Below are 23,656 nucleotides of genomic sequence, written 5' to 3'. Positions count from 1 at the left end.
TGCCTAGTCGGAAGATGAGGTGCTGTTCCTCCAGTTTGCGTTGAGCTTCACTGGAACGTTGCAGCAGGCCAAGGACAGACATGTGGGCATGAGAGCAGGGTGGTGTGTTGAAATGGCAAGTGACAGGAAGGTCTGAGTCATGCTTGCAGACAGACTGAAGGTGTCCTGCAAAGCGGTCACCCAGTCTGCGTTTGGTCTCTCCAACGCAGAGGAGACCGCATTGGGAGCAGCGAATGCAGTAGACTAAATTGAGGGAAGTGCAAGTGAAATGCTGCTTTGCCTGAAAGGAGTGTTTGGGCCCTTGGACGGTGAGGAGAGGGGAAGTAAAGGGGCAGGTGTTGTACCTTCTGCGGTTGCATGGGAAGGTGCAATGGGAGGGGGTTGAAGTGTAGGGGGTGATGGAGGAGTGGACCAGGGTGTCCCGGAGGGAACGATCCCTGCGGAATGCCGCCAGGGGGGTGAAAGGAAGATGTGTTTGGTGGTGGCATCATGCTGGAGTTGACGGAAATGGGGGAGGATAATCCTTTGAATGTGGAGGCTGGTGGGGTGATAAGTGAGGACAAGGGGGACCCTATCATGTTTCTGGGAGGGAGAGGAAGGTGTGAGGGCGGATGCGCTGGAGATGGGCCGGACACAGTGGAGGGTCCTGTCAACCATCGTGGGTGGAAAACCTTGGTTAAGGAAGAAGGAGGACATGTCAGAGGAACTGTTTTTGAAAGTGGCATCATCAGAACAGATGCGACGGAGGCGAAGGAACGGGATGGAGTCCTTACAGGAAGCGGCGTGTGAGGAGCTGTAGTCGAGGTAGCTGTGGGAGTCGGTAGGCTTGTAATGGATATTGGTGGACAGTCTATCACCCGTAATTGAGACAGAGAGGTCAAGGAAGGGAAGGGAAGTGTCAGAGATGGACCATGTGAAAATGATGGAGAGGTGGAAATTAGAAGCAAAAATAATAAATTTTTCCAGGTCCAGACCCAGGCAAAGTAACACGATACCCTAATCAGTCGAATTCAAAGTGAGTTTTCTTCACTTCAGTTCATGTAGACAGCAACTTGAAGCATAGAGGCTGGAGGCTTTTCACACTTGTTACATCTTAGAATTCCTTCCTCTTACACATAACCTTATCTCCGTTATACAGATTTCTCCCCCATTGTCCCAATATGTCTTTTCAACTCTACTTTTCTAATAATAAAAACCTTGCATAGTACCAATTTTATGAGTAATCTTTGGGAAAAGTAAACACACTGTTTGACTTCTTATGGCTAAGTGTAACATTTCACCACCTCTTTTGAAATTCAACTTAGTTTGGATTATCTAAAAATGCAAATTTTCCCTTTAAACCTCACATTCTAAAACTTCAGCCATATTTTCCTATTTAACGTTTCAAATCTAGCTTCTCTTTTGATACATCAACGCCTTCAGACCATCTGCCTTTAATTCAATTACACAGACACACACTATTCCTCCCTTACAATAAATTCCAATAACATTATGAAAATTATTATATTTTACTGACAAGTCTTTTTTCCGAAGCAAATATCACAAAGACTTAAATTTCATGAATTTAGAATTTCCTAATACCTATCGTAAAGGGTCAGTAATTAATTTCAAGTGTTTGTTAACTCTAAATTATTACTTGTGTTTCTTTAATTTTTTCCAAAAATATATTTTATTCACCAAAGTTGTAAAAGTACTTTGCGATGCAGTTAAAATAGACTTTACATAAAGTGCAATTTCTTTCATTACAGACACGCTCTACATTACAGTATAAATTTAATGACACAGTTCTAAAATGTGTGCAGGGACAGAGGGACCTGGAGCTGCATGTACATAGATCCTTGAAGGTGGTAGGAGATATTGTGAGAGTATTAAGCAATGCATATGGAATCTTTGGCTTGATAAAGAGAGACATTGAGTACAAAAGTAGGGAAGTTATGCTGAACCTTTATAAAGCTCTGGTTAGTGTCGAACTAGAGTATTGCGTCCAGTTCAGGTCACCACACTTTAGGAAGGATGTGAGTGCCCCTAAGAGGGTGCAGATGAGATTTATCAGAATGATTCAAGGGATGAGGGATTTTAGCTGCAAGGTTGGGTTAGAGATGCTGAGGAAATTATGGGAAGATTTGATGGAGGTTACAAGATTATGACAGGTTTGGATAATGTAGAGAAGGAAATCCTGTGTCCATTAGCTGATGGTACAAGGGCTAAGGGACACCAATTTAAGACTTTGGGCAAGAGATGCAAGGGAATATGTGTAGGGGGTGGTGGTATGTGTCAGCTTCACCTCTGACTTCTGAGCGGTCCGAATCGCTCCCACTCCCTGGGTTCTAGACCTTGGACTTATTTGGGGGTTGTGACAAAGTGCAACAGACAACTGGTTTGGGTGCAAGAATAAAAAACTGGGTTTATTGAAGTCACAAATGAACTTATAACATTAGGATTACACTGAGATTATACAGACCTACAAAGTACACTTAGTTAAGAATGGGGAACACACGGCATAACGAGGGAAAATCACGCTACTAATCCCCTTACCCTTGTCCCACCCCCCAAAACCTAACTAACTTGAACTAGGAGAGGTCAGGGATCATGCTCACCAACCAGGGTTCCTTGACAGTTCGAAATCCAGCCAGGTAAGCCGGTTGCAGTTTTGGGGTATGCTGTTTGTGTCCTCTGGGGCCTATCGTCCCCATGTGGTCCTGGTCTGTAGAATCTGAGAAGGTTCTTCAGTTGGGTGGAGGGCGTGGTTGTGGGTGGTCGAACTTCGTGGAGGGTGCGGTTGTGGGTGGTCGATCTTCGTGGAGGGCTGTGGTTGCGGCCTTGTTGTCTTCGGTTGCCCCTCACCGTGATGTTGCCTGCGGGCCTGAAAACCTCCAGATCTCCTCTTTCCGCTTGGCTCGGCTACCTCTCCCTGCTTAAACTCTGCTTCAACCGTTCCAGAATTGCTCACCCTCCAAAAATACCACCCTCTTCGTAACTGGTGGCCCAGTTATACTGTTTTTTTTGAATTTATTATCTGAAAGCAAATCAAGGTTAGTTCTTTGTCTGATTTGGGCTTCTTCAGGTGATTGTTGTCTCGTTTTTAATGGGCTCACATGATGTTTATCGTTGTTTTCCTGTCCCCGTAACTAGTCTTGAACTGAAAGCCATTGTATATGTGGAGTATTGATAGGTTCGCATAATTGCATTGATTGCTGCCTTCCTGCCTTAGTAGTTAGTAGCAATTATTTATGCAAGATTTTGATGGGCTTTAGGTTTGTGTAAGATGATTGTCTGGGTTGATTGTTTTAAAGGGAAGAACGCGTATTCTGTCTTCTCTCGTTGTCTGGTTCCAGGCAACAATCCACACTGCACTCAACAAGTCCAGGCATGTCCAGTCCCAGGCCTTCATGGGCCTAGCCTCCTGTCTGCAGGGTTCTACACTTAACTCAGCAGTTGGGTCCTCTGCCATAAAAGTCCAAAAGTCATATCCTTGTTGATGATATGAAAATTGTGGGAATTTTGAGAACCCTTCAATGAGGAAGAACTTTTTAATGCAGCGAATAGTAATGACCTGGCACTCGTTGCCCATAAGGGTGGTGGAAGCTGATTTCAAAAGGAAATTGGATGGATACTTGAAGGAAATAAACTTGCAGTGCTAGGAGAATAAAATGAGGGAATGGACTGGACAGCTCCATAAGAGTGCTGAATTGATGGGCTGAATGGCCTCATGTGCTGTATATTACTCTATGTGGCGGTACTCTGTACGTGTAGTTTTTCTATATTTTTGATCAGGTGTGGAAGTCACTGGCAACACCATCATTTGTTGCACACCCTTAATTGCCCTTGAACTGAGTGGTTTGCCAGGCCATTTCAGAGGCAGTTAAGAGTCAACCACATGTAGAGCAGACTGGGTAAGGATGACAAATTTCCTTCCCTCAAAGTCATTGCTGCCTAAAGCACATGACTGAACCAGATTATCATAAAAGCTATCAATGACTGTTTCATGGTCACCATTACCATGACTAGCTTTCAATTCCAGGTTTTTTCAATTGAACTGAAATTTCTCTCTTGGCAATGCATGGAATTTGAACCCATGTTCCTTCCTGGAGCTTTAGCCTGGATTACTAGTCCAATTATATTACCACAATGCCACCACCAATTACAGCTTACATTTAGAGGTGTCAGCTGTGGCTCAGTTCATAGCACCCTTGCCTTTGAATCAGAGGGTTGTGGGTTCATGTCCCACTCCCGGAAACCAAGAACTGTGATTGTACTCAAAAAGAGTTGCAATCTGTGACTGTTGATAACTTGAAAGAGTTTCCTTCCTGGAGCTTTAGCCTGGATTACTAGTCCAATTATATTACCACAACGCCACCACCAATTACAGCTTACATTTAGAGGTGTCAGCTGTGGCTCAGTTCATAGCACCCTTGCCTTTGAATCAGAAGGTTGTAGGTTCATGTCCCACTCCTGGAAACCAAGAACTGTGAATGTACTCGAAAGAGTTACATGGTAAAGGGTGAATTCTGAAAAGAGTTACAGCTTACATTTACAATACTCATTTCATGTCAGTGTTTCTTTAGTTCTAGGTCATTAAATGTGTCTAATATATCCTGTACAAACTCCAGCCTTGATTGAGGAGCTGAGACTTATCTCAGCACCTTTAATCCGATCAGCCCAGCTTCCGCTCTCTGATTGGCCAACAGAGGCCGTGGGGCATAGCCTTTCAGGTGGTGCCGCGCGGTGCCTGCCGGGAGCTGTAGTTCACCCAGCCGCATTGCGCGGCCGCGTGAGACCGATCCGAACTACGACTCCCAGAACGCACCGCGCCCAACCAGGCATGCGTACAGCCACTCCCTCTGTCCAAGTTTATTAGACTTCAAAAAGTTGCATCAGCTGCAGGAAATCATTCCGCTGGACGTAATGTTTTTTTTAAAAAAGTGTTTTGATTTTAATGGAGTTGGGTTATTTCAAAATAGGGACAATTAGCCAAGTGTGTGTTGGGATAATTGCACTTATTAAAGTCACTGCGGGGAAAATGAGTTTTTAAAAGTGAGGTGCAACTTTTAATAAGTTTTCTCGTTTATTCCAGAGTTTCCCAGATGAAATTAAGAATGTAAATGAGCAACTTCTACCCCTTAAATCCCGGAGCCCGGGTGCCTGCAGTAACTTTGACAGCTCCTTTCAATCATGTATCTGCAGGGAAGGGATTCGTGCTCCGCTGAAGCTTTAGAGCTGGACGAGGACAGTGACGTTCGGCAATGGGACCACCTGATCTACAGACGGGAGGAGGCTTGCAGGGCGGCGGGGATGGACAGCATAGCCAGCTCGGTGCAGTGCTTCATTGACCAGAATTGTCCAGCCGCCCCTGCCCAGGGGGGTGGCTTAATCCAGCCACCAGCCCCACTCCCCAAGCTCTTGCTGCTTCTCCTGCGACTCTCTCAAAACTCTCCCTTCGCTAATGTCCGGGAGAAGAGCAAACACATTCTGCAAACTGTGCTGGTGAGTGTGTGGCTGGAAACTACTAATGTCTTTTTGTTTTAGCAGCTGTAAAAACGGGATTCTCCCAATATGTTGTTTGCCAAGGTTCCTGTCTCTTATGTTGCCAAAAGTCATGTCGAGGAAGGCTTATATAATACTTAACACATATAAATAATATAGCTTATAATGTAAGGAAGATACTTGAGCTGCTGCAATGGTAATTTTTCTATCCGCTTTTTAAAGATAAAAGGTTATCTCTTTTTTACAGACTGAAGGGTCACGCCCACTTATGTTTACCAGAATGCTTTCAAAGTGACTTGCGCCCTCGTTTCATTTCAAAATGTTTACCATTTAATATTGGGAGTTTATCAGGGTTTCATATAACTTTCCATCCAAATGTTTAATATATTATGTCCATGTGTAACTGAGGAAAAAATCCTAGGTTGAATTGCAATGTAATGTGGCGGATCAAGGCAGCTGGGAGGGTGGATTTGCAAGAAGCTAGTTGCTCTTACTTCAGGTTATTTTTCTCTCTCTTTTCTCCCCACCCCCCCCCCCTAACTTGTTCCATGAAGTCACCAGTTGGGATAGACAGTGAAGGAACTCTGGTGCATTGACCCCTCTGGTAATTAAAACGTGTTTGCAAAAAGGCTAGTGGAGAGGAAACTAGAAACTAATTCCACTTGTGGCACCAAAAGGGAACTGTTAGCCTAGAAATGCAGTTCATCTATTCACTCTCTGGTGTAATAGCTCAGGTTTGTGTCCTCTAGTATCCTTGGAGCTATTTGTCCTATTAAAGGGAAAGCATTATGGATTGTATTTCTTTGTGGTTTTTTTTTAAAAGGAAACTCTTGATTTACACCACCAACACAACAACTTAGTGCTTTTAATGTAATGGAACATCCTAAGGTGCTTACAGGAGCACTATAAAGCAAAATTAGATACCAAGCCATGTAAGAAGGTATTAGGGCAGATGGCCAAAAGCTTGTTGAAAGAGGTAGGTTTTAAAGATTCTCAAAGGAAGAAAGAGCTTTTGGGAGGGAATTCCAGAACTTGGGGCCTTGGCAGCTGAAGGCAAGACCACCAGTGATGAAGTGATGGCAATTGGGGGTGCTCAGGAGGCCTGAATTAGAGGACCTTCCTGAGGGTTGTGGGGGTGGAGAGGTGAGGCCATGTTGGGATTTGAAAACAAGGATGAGAATTCTTCTAAAATAGATGTGGTTCTTGACCTAGAGCCAATATATGTCAGTGAGTACTGAGGTGAAGGGTTAACTGGACTTGGTGTCAGTAAGGACCTGGGCAACAAAGGTTTTGGATGACTTCAAGTTTACAGAAGGTAGAATGTGGGAGGCCAGCCAGGTGTGTATTGGAATAGTCAAGTCTGGGGAGAACAAAGGAATGAACAAGGGTTTCAGTAACAGATGATTTGAGGCAGAGGCACCTCATTTTATGTAAAGCTGTTGACTAAGGGTAGCTGGCAACAGGTAATCTTCCTGTTATGGTTTCAAATTCAGCTTCAGTTATTAATATGGAATGCTGATGCCCACCATGCTCATGGGGTGGAACAACTTCATATCTCAATTGGGACAGCAACATCCAAAAGCTGTGCTCTTGGGGTTAGTCAGGTGATCTGAAACATTCTAATAAGGGTTTGACTGAAAGATAAAACTAAATATACATATCTTCCATTTTATAACCAACTGAGTTTTTACTTGGCCAGAATGAATGGATTTTATTTGGATCAAAGCATCTTTTAAAAGATCTGTCTTGTGCAGCCTATTCTAGGCTTTACCATAATGTATTTGGTAATCTAATATCCTGCCTTGATATTATCCTGCCTTGACCCAGATGGTTGGGTATTGCAGCAATGGAACAGATCTTTGTCAGTACTTTATCTGTTCATTCCATCAATTGGGGAGGCTACCAATGGTAGCCTGTGATGCCAATCAGTGGCATACCATGGCATTCTGCTGTTTCTTCCTAAAAAATGTATCTCTATCATGTTGCTTTATTCAATTTTTCTTTTCTCTCCTGGTTCTGTGGAAATCATGTTCAAAAGTTGATAATTACACCTGCATAAGATAAATGCTGTTGAGTATTGGCAGTGTAAACAACACATCTTGGTCAGTTCCATTTTATCTCCAGTCAAACTTAAGGTCACTAACTATCAATGGAAATTGGCTCGATTTCAGCTCATTACCTCCACTATGCAACATTTCCTGCAACCTCTATCGCTAGAGGAACCCTGCACTGTTGCAGATCTTGCTGAATTCAACAACAAGGTACAAAAATGTGTCCAGTTCTGGCTGGGCCATGTATAGACTGTCCATGGACACTAAGACCACCTCCACTCCTCCCATCTGCCAACATAGCACAGGAGGGTTGAGGCCAATCATTGTTCCAGCTGGGATTGGATGGTTAGGGAAGGAAGATTGATATCAATATTGTATCTTTCTGTGGTCATGCAGATATGAGCTGATTGAACTAATAGCCTCCAGAAGTATGGTAGGAGGTGGAATGTATGCATTAAGTTGCAGGATTTTCAATGCTGGCTTACCTCCTGCCTGAAAGAGTATCCTACAGCAATGGAGCTAGTCAAAGCAAACAGTTTTCTTTTTGGTTCGGGTTGGATCTAGAGAAACGGTTTAGAATTTTGTAATGGTCGTGTCTTAGTTGACATTGTAATTAAACTCAGTGATCTAAGTTGGTTTCTAAGGCACTTTGATCATATAATATCAACTAATTCTGTTACTGTGGCTCCCAGGAAATGAATTGACTTCGTCTTGGTACCCATATTAGGTAAGCATGAAAATAACTGCTGATATGGTGAAGGTGATTTGTCAATCAGGCATGGAGCCACTTCCTCATTCAACAGTGGTTGATTGGTGTTGTAAACACTGCTTGATGAAGAGAACTATTTCCAGGGTATCAAGTTCATAGTCATTGAGAGATTAAAGGTGTATTGTTGTTTCACTATCTGCCTTCAGAGCAGAAGGGGAAATCTTCAAGCTGGTGAATTTGTGCTGGACTCAGTTTGTAGCAGTTGGTTAGTTATCCTAGTGGCTGCCTTGGGTCAGAAGGTCATGGGTTGAAAGCTCACTCTAGGACCTGAGCGCACAATCCAGGCTCTGAGCACATAATCCAAGCTGAAGTTTCAGTACTGAGGCCATGCTGCACCATCTGAAATGCCAACAATTAAGATGTGACATGAAACCAAGGCTCTGTGCCCTTGTGGAATTGAAAGATCCTGAGGTACTAATCAAACGAGGATGATTGAGTTATCTCAATGTTCTGGAAAATATTTATCCCTCAGCCAATATCATTAAAAGGTTATCTGGTCATTCATCTTACAGCAAGGTCCTGTAAACAGCAGTATGAAAATTGGCTGCCATGCTTTTTATGTTGCAACTGTGACTGTACTCAAAGTGCTCAATTAGCTGAAGGGCTTTCAGGTGCACTAAGATCATGAACTACTAAATAAATGCATAATTTGTGTTTTATCCTGGCTCTTTGCTAACTGATCATAACAATTACAGTAAATTGGCCTCCATAGTCTTGGCTTGGAAGGGGAAATATCAATCTAGGTTCTGGTTCTTGCTCCATCTCCAGTATCTAAGGTGGAATATCCAATGGAAAGAAATACTTGCACTTCTGTAGCACCTTTCATGAGCTCCAAACACCCCAATGTGCTTTCTAGCCAATTAAGTACTTTTGAAGTGCAGTCATTGTTGTAATGTAGGAAAGGCAAGTGTGTGTGGACATCGAGTGAGAGGAGAATCAGGCTCAGTTGTCAACACTGGAGAATGATAACCATTTGGATGAGGTAGCAGTAGCTGATTGTCCCATGGAACAGTAACTCTGGATGGATCCGTGCCTTTGGTACAAGGGTATGTTAGAAAAAAATCTGTACATAGTTAGATAAGAAACAAGAATTATTCAGTCACTGGTCAATGTCATTGGAACAAATCAAACAAATGCTAGTTGTCACAAGTATAATTAGCCTGTACATGTAGGGGTTGAAAGGAAAGAGGTTAGATACACATGCCCTAATTCTAATAACTGGGATGGTCTGAGGGCTCTTTGCTTCTTCCTCAAACAGGCCCAAACAATCTCCATCCACCACTGCTCTCCTCCATCTGGCTGAACTTGTTCTCTCACTGAACAATTTCTCCAACTCATCTCTCTTCCTCCAAATAAAAGGTGTGGCTATGGGTACCCACATGGGCCCCAGTTATGCCTGTCTCTTTGAGGTATGTGGAACATTCCTTGTTCCAGTCCTACTCAGGCCCCCTCCCACAACTTTCTCCAGTATATCAATGACTGCTTCGGTGCTGCTTCATGCTTTCATCTGGGTCTGGAAAAATTTATTAATTTTGCTTCCAATTTCCACCCCTCCATTTTCACGTGGTCCATCACTGACACTTTGCTTCCTTGACCCTTCAGTCTCAATTTCTGGTGACACTGTTCACCAATATTCATTACAAGCCTACCAACTCCTACAGCTCCTCACACCCACTTCCTGTAAGGACTCCATCTCATTCTCTCAGTTCCTTCACCTCCATCACATCTGTTCTGATGATGCCACTTTTCAAAACAGTTCCTCTGACAAGTCTTCCTTAACTGAGGTTTTCCACCCACAGTGGTTGACAGGGCCCTCAACCATGTCCAGCCCTTCTCCCACATATCCACCCTCACACCTTCCTCTCTCAGAACCCTTGTCCTCACTTAGCACCCCACCAGCCTCTGGGTTCAAAGGATTATCCTCCACCATTTCCACCAACTCCAGCATGATGCCACCACCAAACACATCTTCCCTTCACCCCCTGGCAGCTTTCTGCAGGGATCATTCCTTCCGGGACACCCTGGTCCACTCCTCCATCACCTCCTACACCTCAACCCCCTCCTACAGCACCTTCCCATGCAACCACAGAAGGTGCAACACCTGCCCCATCTCGTCTCTCTCCACCCGCACCCGCCCCCCCCTCACTGTCCAAGGGTCCAAACACTCCTTTCAAGTGAAGCAGCACTTCACTTGCACTTCCCTCAATTTAGTCTACTGCTTTTGTTGATCCCAATATGGTCTCCTGTACATTGGAGAGACCAAATGCAGACTGGGTGACCACTTTGTGGAACACCTTCAGTCTGTCTGCAAGCATGACTCAGACCTCCCTGTCACTTGCCATTTCAACACTCCACCCTGCCCTCATGCCCACATGTCCGTCCTTGGCCTGGTGCAATGTTCCAGTGAAGCTCAATGCAAACTGGAGGAACAGCACCTCATCCTCCGACTAGGCACTTTACAGCCTTCTGGACTGAATGTTGAGTTCAACAACTTCAGATCATGAACTCTCTCCTCCATCCCCACCCCCTTTCTGATCCCCCTTTTTCCAATTTATAATTTTACAAATATTTTTCTTTTCCCATCTATTAAATTTATTTCAATCTATTGTTTCATTTCCACCTTTTAGCCCATTTCAATCCCTTCTCCCCCCCCACCCCACCCCACTAGGGCTATCTGCCACTAGCTTGTCCTGCTTTCTACCCTTAATGTCTCCATTAACACATCCTTTAGATAATATCACCCTTTTGTCTGACATCTTTGGCAATCTCTTCCTTGCCTCCACCTATCACTGGCCCCCTATCAGGCTCTACCTGTCCCACCCCCCTCTACCAGCTTATATTTCATCTCATTTCTATATTTCTTAGTTCTGATGAAGGGCCATATGTATCCCTCTCCACAGATGCTGTCAGACCTGAGTTTTTTCAGGTATTTTTGTTTGTGCCCTAATTCTTTTTTCCTGTGCTGTCTCATGCTGGGTTACAATTGCTTGGGTATTTTCCAGTTCGTATTTTCCAGTTCTGATTCTAAGTAGTCAAATCTTAGATCATGATGGTGAAAGAAATTGCATTGCTATGATTTTAAGGACATACCCAAGTTGCCACTCTCCTTAAATAGATGGGAGTAAGAATCTAGGCTGATTTTCTTCTTCCTCGGACAGTTGTGCCACCACAACGGTGGAAATGACCTTCTGATCTTGGTAGCTGCATGCCAAACAAGGTGATGAACTTACTGAAGCCATCAGTGAATTGCATTTCTTTTTTTTTTTTACAGGCACAATTGAACAAAGTATTCTAACGGTAAAGAATTGGAACAAGCTGAGACTTGCTTTTGGAGTGAGGAGGAGATCTGTTGGTGACTGATTTCCCAGGCAGCTAACTGCAATTAATGAGCCAGATTTTGTGGTCAGCAGCAAACCAACAGCACCAGCTGTCCATTGCCTTTGCCCGGAGACTTTGAGCTTTTGCTAAAGACATTCATGTCAGTTTTCTATCCAGGAAGCAAAGCACCCTCTACAGGGTTTCTGGGACCTATGAACAGTACACGCAGTATCTGAACCAGCAAGTTAATTAATGCCAAATTATGTACAGAGCAAAAGATTTTAAAATTACATTCTTTTATCTCCAAGAATTAAAATCTGAAGGGATGAGATTTTGTTTAACAGTAATTAAGACTTATGCTGTTAAAAATGTGCTTTTACTGAAATGGACTTTTTTTTTCACTGAAATCTGTGTATAGAATCAGGTCAGTAAAGCAATTTCAAGCTTTTCTTTAAATTTTTCACGGGGTGTGGGAGTTACTGGCTAGGCCGGCATTTATTGCCCATCCATAATCGCCCTTGAGAAGGTGGTGGTGGTGAGCCACTTTTTTGAACTGCTGCAGTCCATGTGTTGTAGGAATATCCCCAGTGCTATTAGGAAAGGAGTTTCAGGACTTTGAGCCAGCCACAGTGAAGGAAAAGCAATGTAGTTCCAAGTCAGGATGGTGTGTGACTTGGAGGAGAACTTGCATGTGGTGATGTTCCCATCCATCTGCCTTTGTTCTTCTAGGTGGTAGAGGTTTTGTATTTGGAAGGAGCTGAAGTTGTATTTGATACCATAGCAGAAAGAGATTATCTATTGGCAGGATAACATTCCTGTGCAGCTTCTGGTGAAGCAGGCTATCTCAAACAGCAACTTCCTGATTTCCACGTTTAACTGCGCATCTGTGGTCACTAAAGTTACAATCTGATTTTTGCATTAATAATGGTGAGCGTTGTTGGCTTCCAGATTTTTTTCTATTACAAAATCCAGCCCTTTGTGCTTATTTCAAGCATGTGCAAGACTCATAAATTGAGCCCTGCTAGGGTGGATGAATTATATTCTCTCAATTGAAATAAACCCAGGACTCAATGGCTGCAATATTCTATTTATCTTCGATTTGACCTTAAATGTTCTTACAGATAGTTTTGGGGGAATGAATTGTTTTCATGTCAAGGGTGACCCATGTGTAACTCATGTGGATGGTGCTGAGGAATCTGATTTCTCATTAGGTGACAGGTTGTCTTGTGACATTGCAGGAGTATTGTGTGCAACAATTTGTTTTCCACACATATTGATCAATAGCCAAGTATTTAGCTTTATGAATAAAACAACTGATTGGAATGGATTGCTGCTTCAGTAGCAATGCCTGGTACTGGTATTTGTATTTATCAGAAATAAGAACCAGATTGTGTTTGAGATGAGAGCTGTCATTTCTATCAATTATGCATCTTGCTGAATTGGAATGCTAGTTATTAAACTGTTAATGCTGTGTTGTAAACATCTGGAAATTGTATTTTGGTTTGTCAGGATCATCAGCATCCCACTGGGATAAGTCAAACTCTATTGTGTGCACTACACATTTAATCAATACCTGAGAACTTGAACTATACAAAGGCAAGACTTTCTAGTGTAGAATCAGTCATGACCCCTGGATCTACTAAGGTGTTTTACAGCCAGTCTGTCTTTGAAGTGTTCTGATCAAAGGTCATCAACCTGAAATGTTAACTGTTTCTCTCCAGAGATGCTGCCTGGCCTGCTGAGTATTTCTGGCATCTTCTGTTTTTTATTTCAGACTTCTAGCATCTGCAATATTTTGCTTTAGTAGCTTTGAAGTATAGTCACTACTGTAATGGATTTAAGATGTAGTACACCACTCTAGTGATGACTTGATGGATAATGCACCATCAGAGTCATACAGACAAGGAGATTCCCTGGTTTGATTTCTTGTTGATTTTCTTAAATTCATTCATGGGATGTGACATCATTGGCAAGGCCAGTATTTATTGCCCATCCCAAGTTACCTTTGAGAAGCTACTTGAACTGCTGTAGCTCATGTGGTGTAGGTACAGCCACAGTGCTGTCGAGGAGGGAACAAGTCCTGACCTTGTGTGCACCTGTTAATATTTGGATATGATGAGAGGAGGAATAAATGACCAGGGGTCCCACTCCTAACTTAATCCCTACCAGTGAAAACAACACAATAGTTGGCTAACAGTTAGCTAACAGTTAGAGTACAGCTCCTTCCACTCAACCCTGAAAAGATAAAAAGCAGTAATAACAGTAGTATTGCACACCAGATTATTTTAGCTGTTTTATATATTGCTACAGAAAAGAGGCTGTGTTCACTCCCAAATGCTCATAGATCATAGAATGGTTACAGCACAGGAGGCCATTTGGCCTGTCATGTCTGTGCTGGCTCTCTGCAAGAGCAACTCAGTGCCATTCCCCTGCCTTTTCCATGCAGTGCAGCAAATGTTCCCCTACATAATGATCCATATTTAGCACTTAAATGAACAACTATGTTATGAGAACTTCATGTGTTTATTTTTACAACAGTGTGGGAGAAATTATAAACATTTCCACTGGTGTGACCATAGGAGCAGAAATTAGGCCATTCGGCCCATTGAGTCTGCTCCACCATTCGATCATTTCTCAACCCCATTCTCCCACCTTCTCCCCATAACCTTTGTCTCCCTTACCAATCAAGAACCTATCTATCTCGGTCTTAAATACACTCAATGACCTGGCCTCCACAACCTTCTGTGGCAATGAATTCCATAGATTCACTCTCTGGCTAAAGAAGTTTCTCCTCATCTCTGTTCTAAAAGGTCTTCCCTTTACTGAGGCTGTGCCCTCCAGTCCTAGTCTATCCTACTAATGGAAACATCTTCCCCACATCCACTCTATCCAGGCCTTTCAGTATTCTGTAAGTTTCAATCAGATCCCCCCCTCATCCTTCTAAACTCCATCGAGTATAGATCCAGAGTCCTCAAACATTCCTCATATGTTAAGCCTTTCATTCCTGGGATCATTCTTGTGAACCTCCTCTGGACCCTCTCCAGGCCCAGAACATCCTTCCTGAGATGCAGGGCCCAGAATTGCTCACAATATTCTAAATGTGGTCTGACCAGAGCCTTATAAAGCCTCAGCAGCACATCCCTGCTTTTATATTCTAGTCCTCTCGAAATAAGTGCCAACATTGCATTTGCCTTCCTAACTACTGACTCAACCTGCAAGTTAACCTTAAGAGAATCCTGAACTAGGACTCCCAAGTCCCTTTGCACTCCAGATTTCTGAATTCTCTCCTCATTTAGAAAATAGTCTATGCCTCTATTCTTCCTACCAATGTGCATAACCTCACACTTGCCCACATTGTATTCCACCTGCCACTTTGCCCATTCTCCTAACCTGTCCAAATCCTTCTGCAGCCTCCCCACCTCCTCAATACTGCCTGTCCCGCCACCTATCTTTGTATCATCTGCAAACTTAGCCAGTAAAATAAGGCCATAAGATGTAGGAACAGAAACAGGCCATTTGGCCCACCAAGTCTGCTCTCATTCAATGAGATCATGGCTGATCTGAATCCTCTGGTGTGACATAATGACAGTGAAATGATCTTGATTGTACCACAAATTTTCCCTTGGGCTAAAAAAACTTTTATTGAATAATTACAAGTTATATAGAATATTGTGGTGCTAGCCATAACACAAACAGGTTTTTCAAGTAAGAAAGGCATAATCTCAGGATTCTGGTTACACAGTTAAATTAAAGGTAGTATACTGTATATTTCAGCCTCCCAGGGAGGTTAACCCTTTTTTTTTTGAGAAACTTTCATTAAGCTTGTAATCCTGTACAATAGGAGAGTAACATATTGAACTAGGATGCACTTCAGGCATCCCTGTTTAACTTACACATTTTCCCCCTTCTCCCCCTCCAATTTTTTTTTCCTTTTTTGCAAAAGTCAACATGTCAGTAAGTTATTCACAGTTCAGCTTGATCCTACCTTTACTCCAAGTGTGCATGGTCCAACAGGTTACAGTAAGGACTGGTGGGTGTCTGCTTCTCCTTTTCTACCCTGCTCCAGGAGCTCCGATTTGGAATCCTCTTGTTACCTTGGCTGAGATCAGAAGCAAATTTTTTATTTTTTGATTTAAGGATTGCCCATTCATTGTCACCCTTATGAATCAGCCTTGCTAATAGTTGCTTTAATTCTATGTTTCTGCTGATGGCAGTGTTGAGCTTACTGCAATGATTGTTAATCCTAACAGCACCACCAGCTGGCCCACCATTTCAGAGCAGTGTTAACAATTGCACCTATCTCTTGATGCTTGTAAACGTCCTTGCTGTGTAAACGCACAAGGGGATCGAAATTGTTTGTGACAAAAATTGAGTACAAAGGTATAAATAGGTCTAAAAGAATGTTAGTGTTGATGCTTTGCTTATGTGCCTTGGAGCAGATCCTCGAGCAGGAGAGGCAGAGGAAAGAGATTGACAAGGGCACAAAGAAAACAGTATAAATTGTGATGTGACTCTGATCAGTTTTATTCACCTGAAGCCTGGCAGTGAAGGATAGAACTAGTCTAATCTTCAGACAACTTTATAAGCCCACCATTTGCATTACCATTAACAAGTGTTTGGTGAGGTAAGAAAGATAATTTTCAGTTGTTTGTTCAGTTGGGATGTTTTATTGTGTTAACTTGTATTTGTATAACATTGTGGTTATATAGGGCCTTTCACATCCCAAAGCTTTTCAAAACCATTAATTGTTCCTGCAGCATAGTTACTATTAGGTATGGAAATGCAGCAACTAACTTTAACACTAGTTCCCATAAAATGCCATAAGGTTAGTAATCTGTTTTGTTGTTAGTTATTGGATGAACATCATTGGATGGCCTGGACATTGGCAAAAATCTCCTATTCTTTAAATAGTGCCAGGAGATCTTCTGCATTCACCTGGAGAGGCAGGGTCTCGGGTTAACATCTCAGCTAAAAAATGGATACATAATACAGAATTGCATTGGTATTAATCAGATTTTAACCTAGGATATGTGCTCAACTTGAGTGGAGCCTGAGCCCATGACTTTCTGATAAAAGAAATACTTGCATACTTGCATTTATATAGTGCTTTTCTTGACCAACATCTTGCAGCCAATGAAGCATATTTTGGAGTGCAGTTACTGCTGTAACATAGAAAATGCAGTAGCCAGTGTAAACACAGCAAACTCCAACAAATAGCAATGTAATGATGACCAGATAATCTGTTTTTGTGGTGTTGAGGGATAAATATTGACCAGGATATTGGGATAACACCACTACTCTTCTTCAAAATAGTGCATTCACCAAAGCAGGCAGATGGAACCTTGGTTTAACATCTCCATTTGAAAGATGGCACATCTGACCGGGTAGGGTTCCTCAGTACTGCACTGGAGTGTCAGCTTAGATTTTTGTACTTCAGGCCTGGAGTGGGACTTGAACCTGGAACCTTGTGACTCTTAAGACATGAGTGCTACCACTCAGCCAAGGCAGACACCAGAATAACCAAATTAGTCATGAAAAAGGCACAACAGGTATAGTCCAACCAAAATGTTTGAGTGGTCTATCCTTTCTGCTCCTAACATTCAGTTTCATTGTACTGAAACAATACAAAATACCTTTTATTGTTGGCTATGAATTGGCAAATAACCTAGAAGTTTGCTTGTTAAGCAGTTTCTGCAATAACAATCAACCAATCCTGAATGAGAATGGTTGTGTGATTGACAAATCACTTTCAACATAGCAGCAGCTTGCTTTAATCCTTAAAGTATGTCAAGATTGACTCACTTACCTAACTGAAAACCTTGGTAAGATAAGTGTCTTTAATGAAGAAACCCAGGCCTTCTGACTTGGACAAGAGCACTACCAATTAGCTAAGCTGCAACATAGAATTAAATGTCATAACCTTCAGACAGAAGGGGAGACTATAGAATTTTCCAGATATAAATTTTTGAGATCGAGGGATGATTCTGAGGAGAATACCACCAATCACACTAAGGTATATGCAAGCTTCAGGAAAAACAAGTGGTTTTTTTGATACTTGAGTACTGATGCCTATTGATGGGACTGATTTTGGAGCATTTAGTAATCCTGACATTGAGAAAGAGCTTAATTTACATTCATGGAAATGGTACTAAAATATTATCTCATCATTATCACATTGCTATTTGTAGGATCTTGCTATGTGCAAATTGGCTGCTGCATCAAGTAATGTCTGCACTTCATAGGTGCTTTTGCTGCAAAGCACTTTGCAATGCCCAAAAGTCTTGGAACGTCTCTGAATAAATGGAAGTCTTTCTTTCATTAACTCTGGGCACTTAGCTTTTAACCGTATTCCATAGAAGTATCTACAATTTGATAGGGAATGGGCTTTGTGACATCCTCATTGGATTAGAAGGAGGTGTCAGCTGTGGCTCAGTTCATAGCACCCTCGCCTTTGAATCAGAGGGTTGTGGGTTCATGTCCCACTCCCGGAAACCAAGAACTGTGATTGTACTCGAACGAGTTGCAATCTGACTGTTGATAACTCGAAAGAGTTTCTCATTGGATTAGATTTGGAGAACCAGCAACAGGTGTTCAAAGCAAAAGTCACTTTTTCTCCCGATCACTGAATGTTGAGAGAAAAGATATTTTAGGCCAGAAATGTGCTGGTCTGTACATGACTCTTGCTATCTGAAGCAATGAGCTGTACCCTGCAGCACTGATTGCTTCAAGTGGCTGCAAATAGAATAGCACAGTGGGACTGTGCAGTTGTCCACGTGCAAGATTGCAGCTATGCTACACATAATTGCTCCAATACTCTTGGTGCTCAGTTATAACCCTGCAATGTGAACGAGCAAACCCTGTGCAACCTCACCTCACTCCACTGAGGGCTCTTTGGGCCTATAAATGCAAAATTAAACTGACTTTTATAAACATTTATGATGTTGTGAGCAGGATGCCAGAGTTTGGAACATCACCGGGAGCTTTGAGTATTGGGTTGATTTGCTGCTCACTGAATAAAATGGAGGAGGGTTGAGTTTGATTTTTGATTGAGGTGAGGCTGGTTTATTTTGCTGGTATCAATTGTCACTTTTATTTGTATGTGCAAGTACTGAGGAACAAAGGTTGGGTTGCAGCTGATTGGAACCAGTCCATTCCTGTTGAGTGTTGGGACATGCCTATGTGCGTATGTGGTTCATTGTTCCAATTCTGCTGAATAAGGATCCTAGATGGAAAAGAAAGGGAAACCTCGTCCTGAAAACAATGATTATCAGCACATTTGAATAAGCAGTGTTTACACAAAATAATCAGTACACTTGTTAACCTGTGGTAAAATTATCTTAACCTGACTTCCCCCCTGGGAGATGGTAACTTGGCTGCTGGCTGGCGCTCCATCCTCAAGTAGCTATTTTTCAAGTTTTAAACTAAACCAACTATTCAACCTTAAGGGCACCAGCCATGATCTTATTGAATGGTGAAGCAGGCTTGAAGGGCCAAGTGGCCTACTCCTGTTCCTTTGTATGTATGTCTGTATGAACTGTATTCTCTCACTGTCCAGCAGGAACCTCTGACTCAGTCAGATCAATCAGTCTGAATCTTATTTCATTTCTTACCCCACTCCCCACCTCCTTCCTCACTCCAGCTTCATTCCCTGCAGGGTGTAGTATAGCCATCAGAAAAACACTCTGACCACTGCCCTAGCTGAGCTAGTTTGGAGCAAAGCATGGACCATACCTTGGACCCCCTATATTGTTCACATGGGGAAATATAATTAGCAGCTGAACCTTTAACTTTAAAAAGTTAAGACATTTCTTTAAACAAATGATATTTCTCAGTGATTGATTAACTCAACTATAAAAGGAAGAATTGGAAAGACTAGAATGTCAATATTTGATACATTGTGTAGTTATAAATAAAAGCCTATGTATATCAGAGATAACTCTCCCAAAGTAGGAGAGGACACTTGAGGGAACATGATATTCTTTAACCTGTTGTTGCAGGGTCATAATGTGAAAGGTACAGTTTACTTCCAACATCTTGAATGGGAGTTTCCCCACAGTTAAATGTGTTTGATACAGTGGAGGACCACCCCAGGTTTAATCTTTTGGTGTCTGCTGATCTGTTAGGCTGCTAAATCCAAATTAGGACATTTGGAACTGTACAATTGGCTTTAGTATTCCTCCAGAGTACAACATTGTTTCCTGAAACTCTGTCCTATGTAGCTGTGAACAGTAGGGTTGTTAAATGTGTTGACTTGCCCCCCCCCCCCCCCCCCCCCCCAACCCAAGCTCCAACCATTAGCCAGCCAACACATCCACCCTTGTGATACACTGCCTTCTTAACACCAATTGGAAAGCAAAAAGACTCACTACCCAATTGGATGATGCTTGGCTGTCAGCAAAATGGCTGCCCTAATTTTCAATATTTCTATATCTGGTCAAGAGAAATGTTCCAAAAAATTTTAAACTTTTTTAATGTCAGATGATTTTTCTCCAGCAGTGTCCTGGAGATTGATCTCGATTCCTGGTCAATCCTGGAGGGTTGGCAATCCTAGTGAACAGGCATGAGGATATTGTAGGGAAATTTAAAGTTTGAACATGTGTTTGATCTATTTCCTGGTGTTTATAGCAAACTGAGCTGATATTACCAAGATTGAAAGCTCCATGCTTAGTTCACCAAAATCCTCTTGTCTTGTTACTTTGGACTGGGTATTTCCCTAATGAGTAGTGATCTGAAATCAACCAGCCCAAACCTAAACACCAACGTTTTTGGCTCAAGGCCATGTTGCTGGGGCAATGGAGGAAGAAGGAAATTAATTCTGATCCTCAACCCCCAAAGTATTTACATTTTGAAACAATATCCTATGAATGATGTGTTAAGGATTACTGTATTTCAGAGCAGTGAGTTAATTTCTGCTGGTGCAGAGTTCTGTTCCCCAAACCTTGGGTGAAGATATCAGCATTTTGATTGCAATAGAAATTAGTTCAGCACATTATTATTTATGCTGTAGAGAAGAGTCAACAACTATATTTTATTTGGACTAAATGCTTTGTACCTTATCTTTCTAAGATCCCCAGAGATAACCTTCTGCCCTTCCATTGTGCTCCCCTCCCTGCACTTTGCATTTGCCTTCACAATTCCACTTCATACATTATCAGTCATACAGACATCTGTCCTGTGTGCATTACACCTAACACTGCCCAAGCTTTCAAATCCCCTTCCTCCTCAGTTTGTCCCATCTTCTCAATATCTCTTCTAGTGTCTGTGGTTTTGAAGAGTAATTGCTGCTTTTGAGTGTTTGCTCTTGGCATAAGAGGGCAGTTTGTCTTCATGAGGCAGTCTGCTGCCTTTAATCCTGTTTTTATGATCCTTCATTTGCCTGTGCAGCACTCAACTGTTCTGGGATGCATTCTACATGCTCCCTAGGGTGTTTTTTGGCAGTTGGGAGGTGTGCACACTCCACTTTCCCACCCACCCCCATAATACAGGGGCTGTGCGAGAGCCAAATTGGCAGCCCACCCACCATATTTAAATAGATAATTGAGGGTCAATTGGCTTGTTACCAAATTCTTCAAAGACGGGAAGGAAAGGGGTGTTCTATCTTCGGGAGCTGCCATTTTTTGGGTCAGTGGGGCAACCCCCCACCCCAAGATACAATACCTTTCATCCTATGTTGCCTGCTGCCTTAAACCCACCGACACCACTCAACCATCCTTGACCAAGACCCCAGACTTGTCTGTCTCCAGGATCCATTGGACTACCACTGCTGCTTTCCTGGTTGCAGTCCCAACAGTGCCCACTAGTGCACTCTTGGGACTGATGGAGCTGTCGGCCAATCGGATTGGCCAGCAGCTCCCGAGAATGAGACTTCTCCCCAGTGCGGAGCGCACACTGCCTCTGTTTAGCCCACGCAGTGTTGTGGGGCGCGCAGTGTGGAGTGGGTCAGCTCCATACTGACTTTGTTTTCACGGGGCCAGGAGGAAGTAGGTGGTGGGAACCACCCCTGCCCTGTAATATTCCACCTGCTCTTAGCTCTGTTAACACTGGTTTTCAGTTTTTAAGTAATGTTTTTGCCTCTGTTCAGTGCCATTGAAAAGATTATACCACAATTTAAACTCTGAAGTAATCTTTTCTATAATATATTCCTGTTTATACAACCACTGCAAGTTGAAAGGAATGTGACTGAAATTCAATCATTGGAAGTCCTGGCATTTATGTTGTTGCATGGGCTTTTGCATCAATTGGCTTACCTGTAAATAAAATTCTCCTGTGAAGTGAGATGTTGCTGTAGAATGTTGCACATTGTTAGTAATGAAAACAATTCCAAAGCCTGCTTTGGGTTGTTGCAGATCTGCTGATCCCCCTCAATGGACTTTAACACGCTCCGACATGGATTCCTCTACAGGTATGTGTTTGTAGCGACTAGCAACTAGTCTTGCCTGACCATTTCCTGGTGACGAGGTTGCTGAGACAGGCCAAATACCTTCAGCTCAATGATCTCAGCAAATTTCTGACCATGCTCATAATGAAGAGCTTGAATGACTGACCAGGCATGTCTGGAGTTGGTGTTGGGATAAGCTCTTTTTTGGCCTAGTGATCCTTACGTGGAGGCAGCAGTAAAGAGATCATGGGGTTTATCGCCATTGGTTACCAGAGCTCTACACCTTAATCAGGCCGATGTAAAGTTTTAGGGGGTGGGAGGATCATTTTATTAAAAAGTTCATCCACAGGATGTGGGCATCTCTGAATAGGCCAGCATTTATTGCCAATCCCTAATTCTCTTTGAGAGGGTGGTGGTAAGTGGCCTTCTTGAATACAACCTAGTGTCTTGCTAGGCCATTTCAGAGGGCAGTTAGGAGTCAACCACATTGTGGTAGGCTACATTACTGATGAGGAAAATATGGAGAAGTTTAACTTTAGTTCACATATTTCACCATTTATAATCTATTGTACATCAATTTCATGTTGTTCTGGAAAATCTGGGCCTTTGTTCTAAGCCACTAAATAGACAGCAACAGGTTAGCCCCTTGGGTCAGCCCCATTATGTTAAGGAGCAAGTGTTGGTACACAACACTTTTATTCATTCTCAGGATATGGGCTTTGTTGGCTGGGCCAGCATTATTGCCCATCACTCCTTACCCTCAGGTGGTGGTGAGCTGCTGCCTTGACCGCTGCTGTCCATGTGGTGTAGGTACACCCACAGTGCTATTAGGGAGGGAGTTCCAGGATTTTGACCCAGACAGTGAAAGAACAGCAATATATTTCCAAGTCAGGTTGGGGAGTGACTTGGAGGGGAACTTCCAGGTAGTGGTGTTCCCATCTATCTGCTGCCCTTGTCCTTCTAGATGGTAGTGGTCTTGGGTTTGGAAGGTGCTGTCAAAGGAGCCTTGGTGAATTCCTGCAGTGCATCTTGTAGATGGTATGCACTGCTACTACTATGCTTTGGTGGAGGGAGTGAATGTTTGTGGATGTGGTGCCAATCGGTGGGCTGCTTTGTCCTGGGTGTGTCAAGCTCCTTGAGTGTTGGAGCTGCACTCATCCAGGCAAATGGGGAGTATTCCATCACAGTCCTGACTTGTGCCTTGTAGATGGAGGACAGGCTTGAGGAGTCAGGTAAGTTACTAGCCTCTGACCTGCTCTTGTAGCTACAGTATTAATATGGCTAGTCCAGTTCCGTTTCTGGGTAATGGTAACTCCCAGGATGTTAATAGTGGGAGATGCAATGATGGTAATGCCTTTGAACATCTAGGGGGCGATGGTTGGATTCTCTCGGTGGTGGTCGTTGTCCACCACTTGTGTGGTGCGAATGTTACTTGCCACTTGTCATCCCGAGCCTGGATATTGTCCAGTCTTGCTGCATTTGAATATGGACTGCTTCAGTGTCTGAGTCTCAAATGGCCCTGAACATTGTGCAACCATTAGCGAACATCACCACTTCTGACTGTATGATGTTGTCTAACATGACCCAGTTAGAAACCCATAACTGGCACCAGTCAGGAAGGTGCACATATTCAATATTCCTAAGGAAAGAAATGTG

The 23,656-nt window shown here is 42.9% G+C and overlaps 2 protein-coding genes across 7 annotated transcripts in view; both read left to right on the top strand.

The window, feature by feature from the left end:
• Positions 1-23,656, top strand: part of cd164l2 (CD164 sialomucin-like 2) — a 405,638-nt gene that overhangs the window by 80,447 nt on the left and 301,535 nt on the right. The window lies entirely within an intron of this gene.
• The window catches only part of LOC144696125 (sestrin-1-like), a 61,067-nt gene continuing 42,297 nt past the window's right edge, over positions 4,887-23,656 (top strand). For 2 of the 4 annotated variants that reach the window (XM_078567437.1, XM_078567435.1), the window contains exon 1: positions 4,926-5,484. In XM_078567437.1, the coding sequence (XP_078423563.1) occupies positions 5,173-5,484 (312 nt within the window). In that variant the 5' untranslated portion in view covers positions 4,926-5,172. Of the gene's footprint in view, positions 4,903-4,923; positions 5,485-23,656 lie in introns of those variants that run through there. The other 2 variants (XM_078567436.1, XM_078567438.1) reach the window with 2 other exon arrangements.

Source organism: Cetorhinus maximus, chromosome 21, assembly GCF_964194155.1.
Source record: "Cetorhinus maximus chromosome 21, sCetMax3.hap1.1, whole genome shotgun sequence".
Taxonomy (NCBI): domain Eukaryota; kingdom Metazoa; phylum Chordata; class Chondrichthyes; order Lamniformes; family Cetorhinidae; genus Cetorhinus; species Cetorhinus maximus.
The sequence above is the reverse complement of the archived record's forward strand: the minus strand, read 5'-3'. Positions and strand labels throughout refer to the sequence as shown.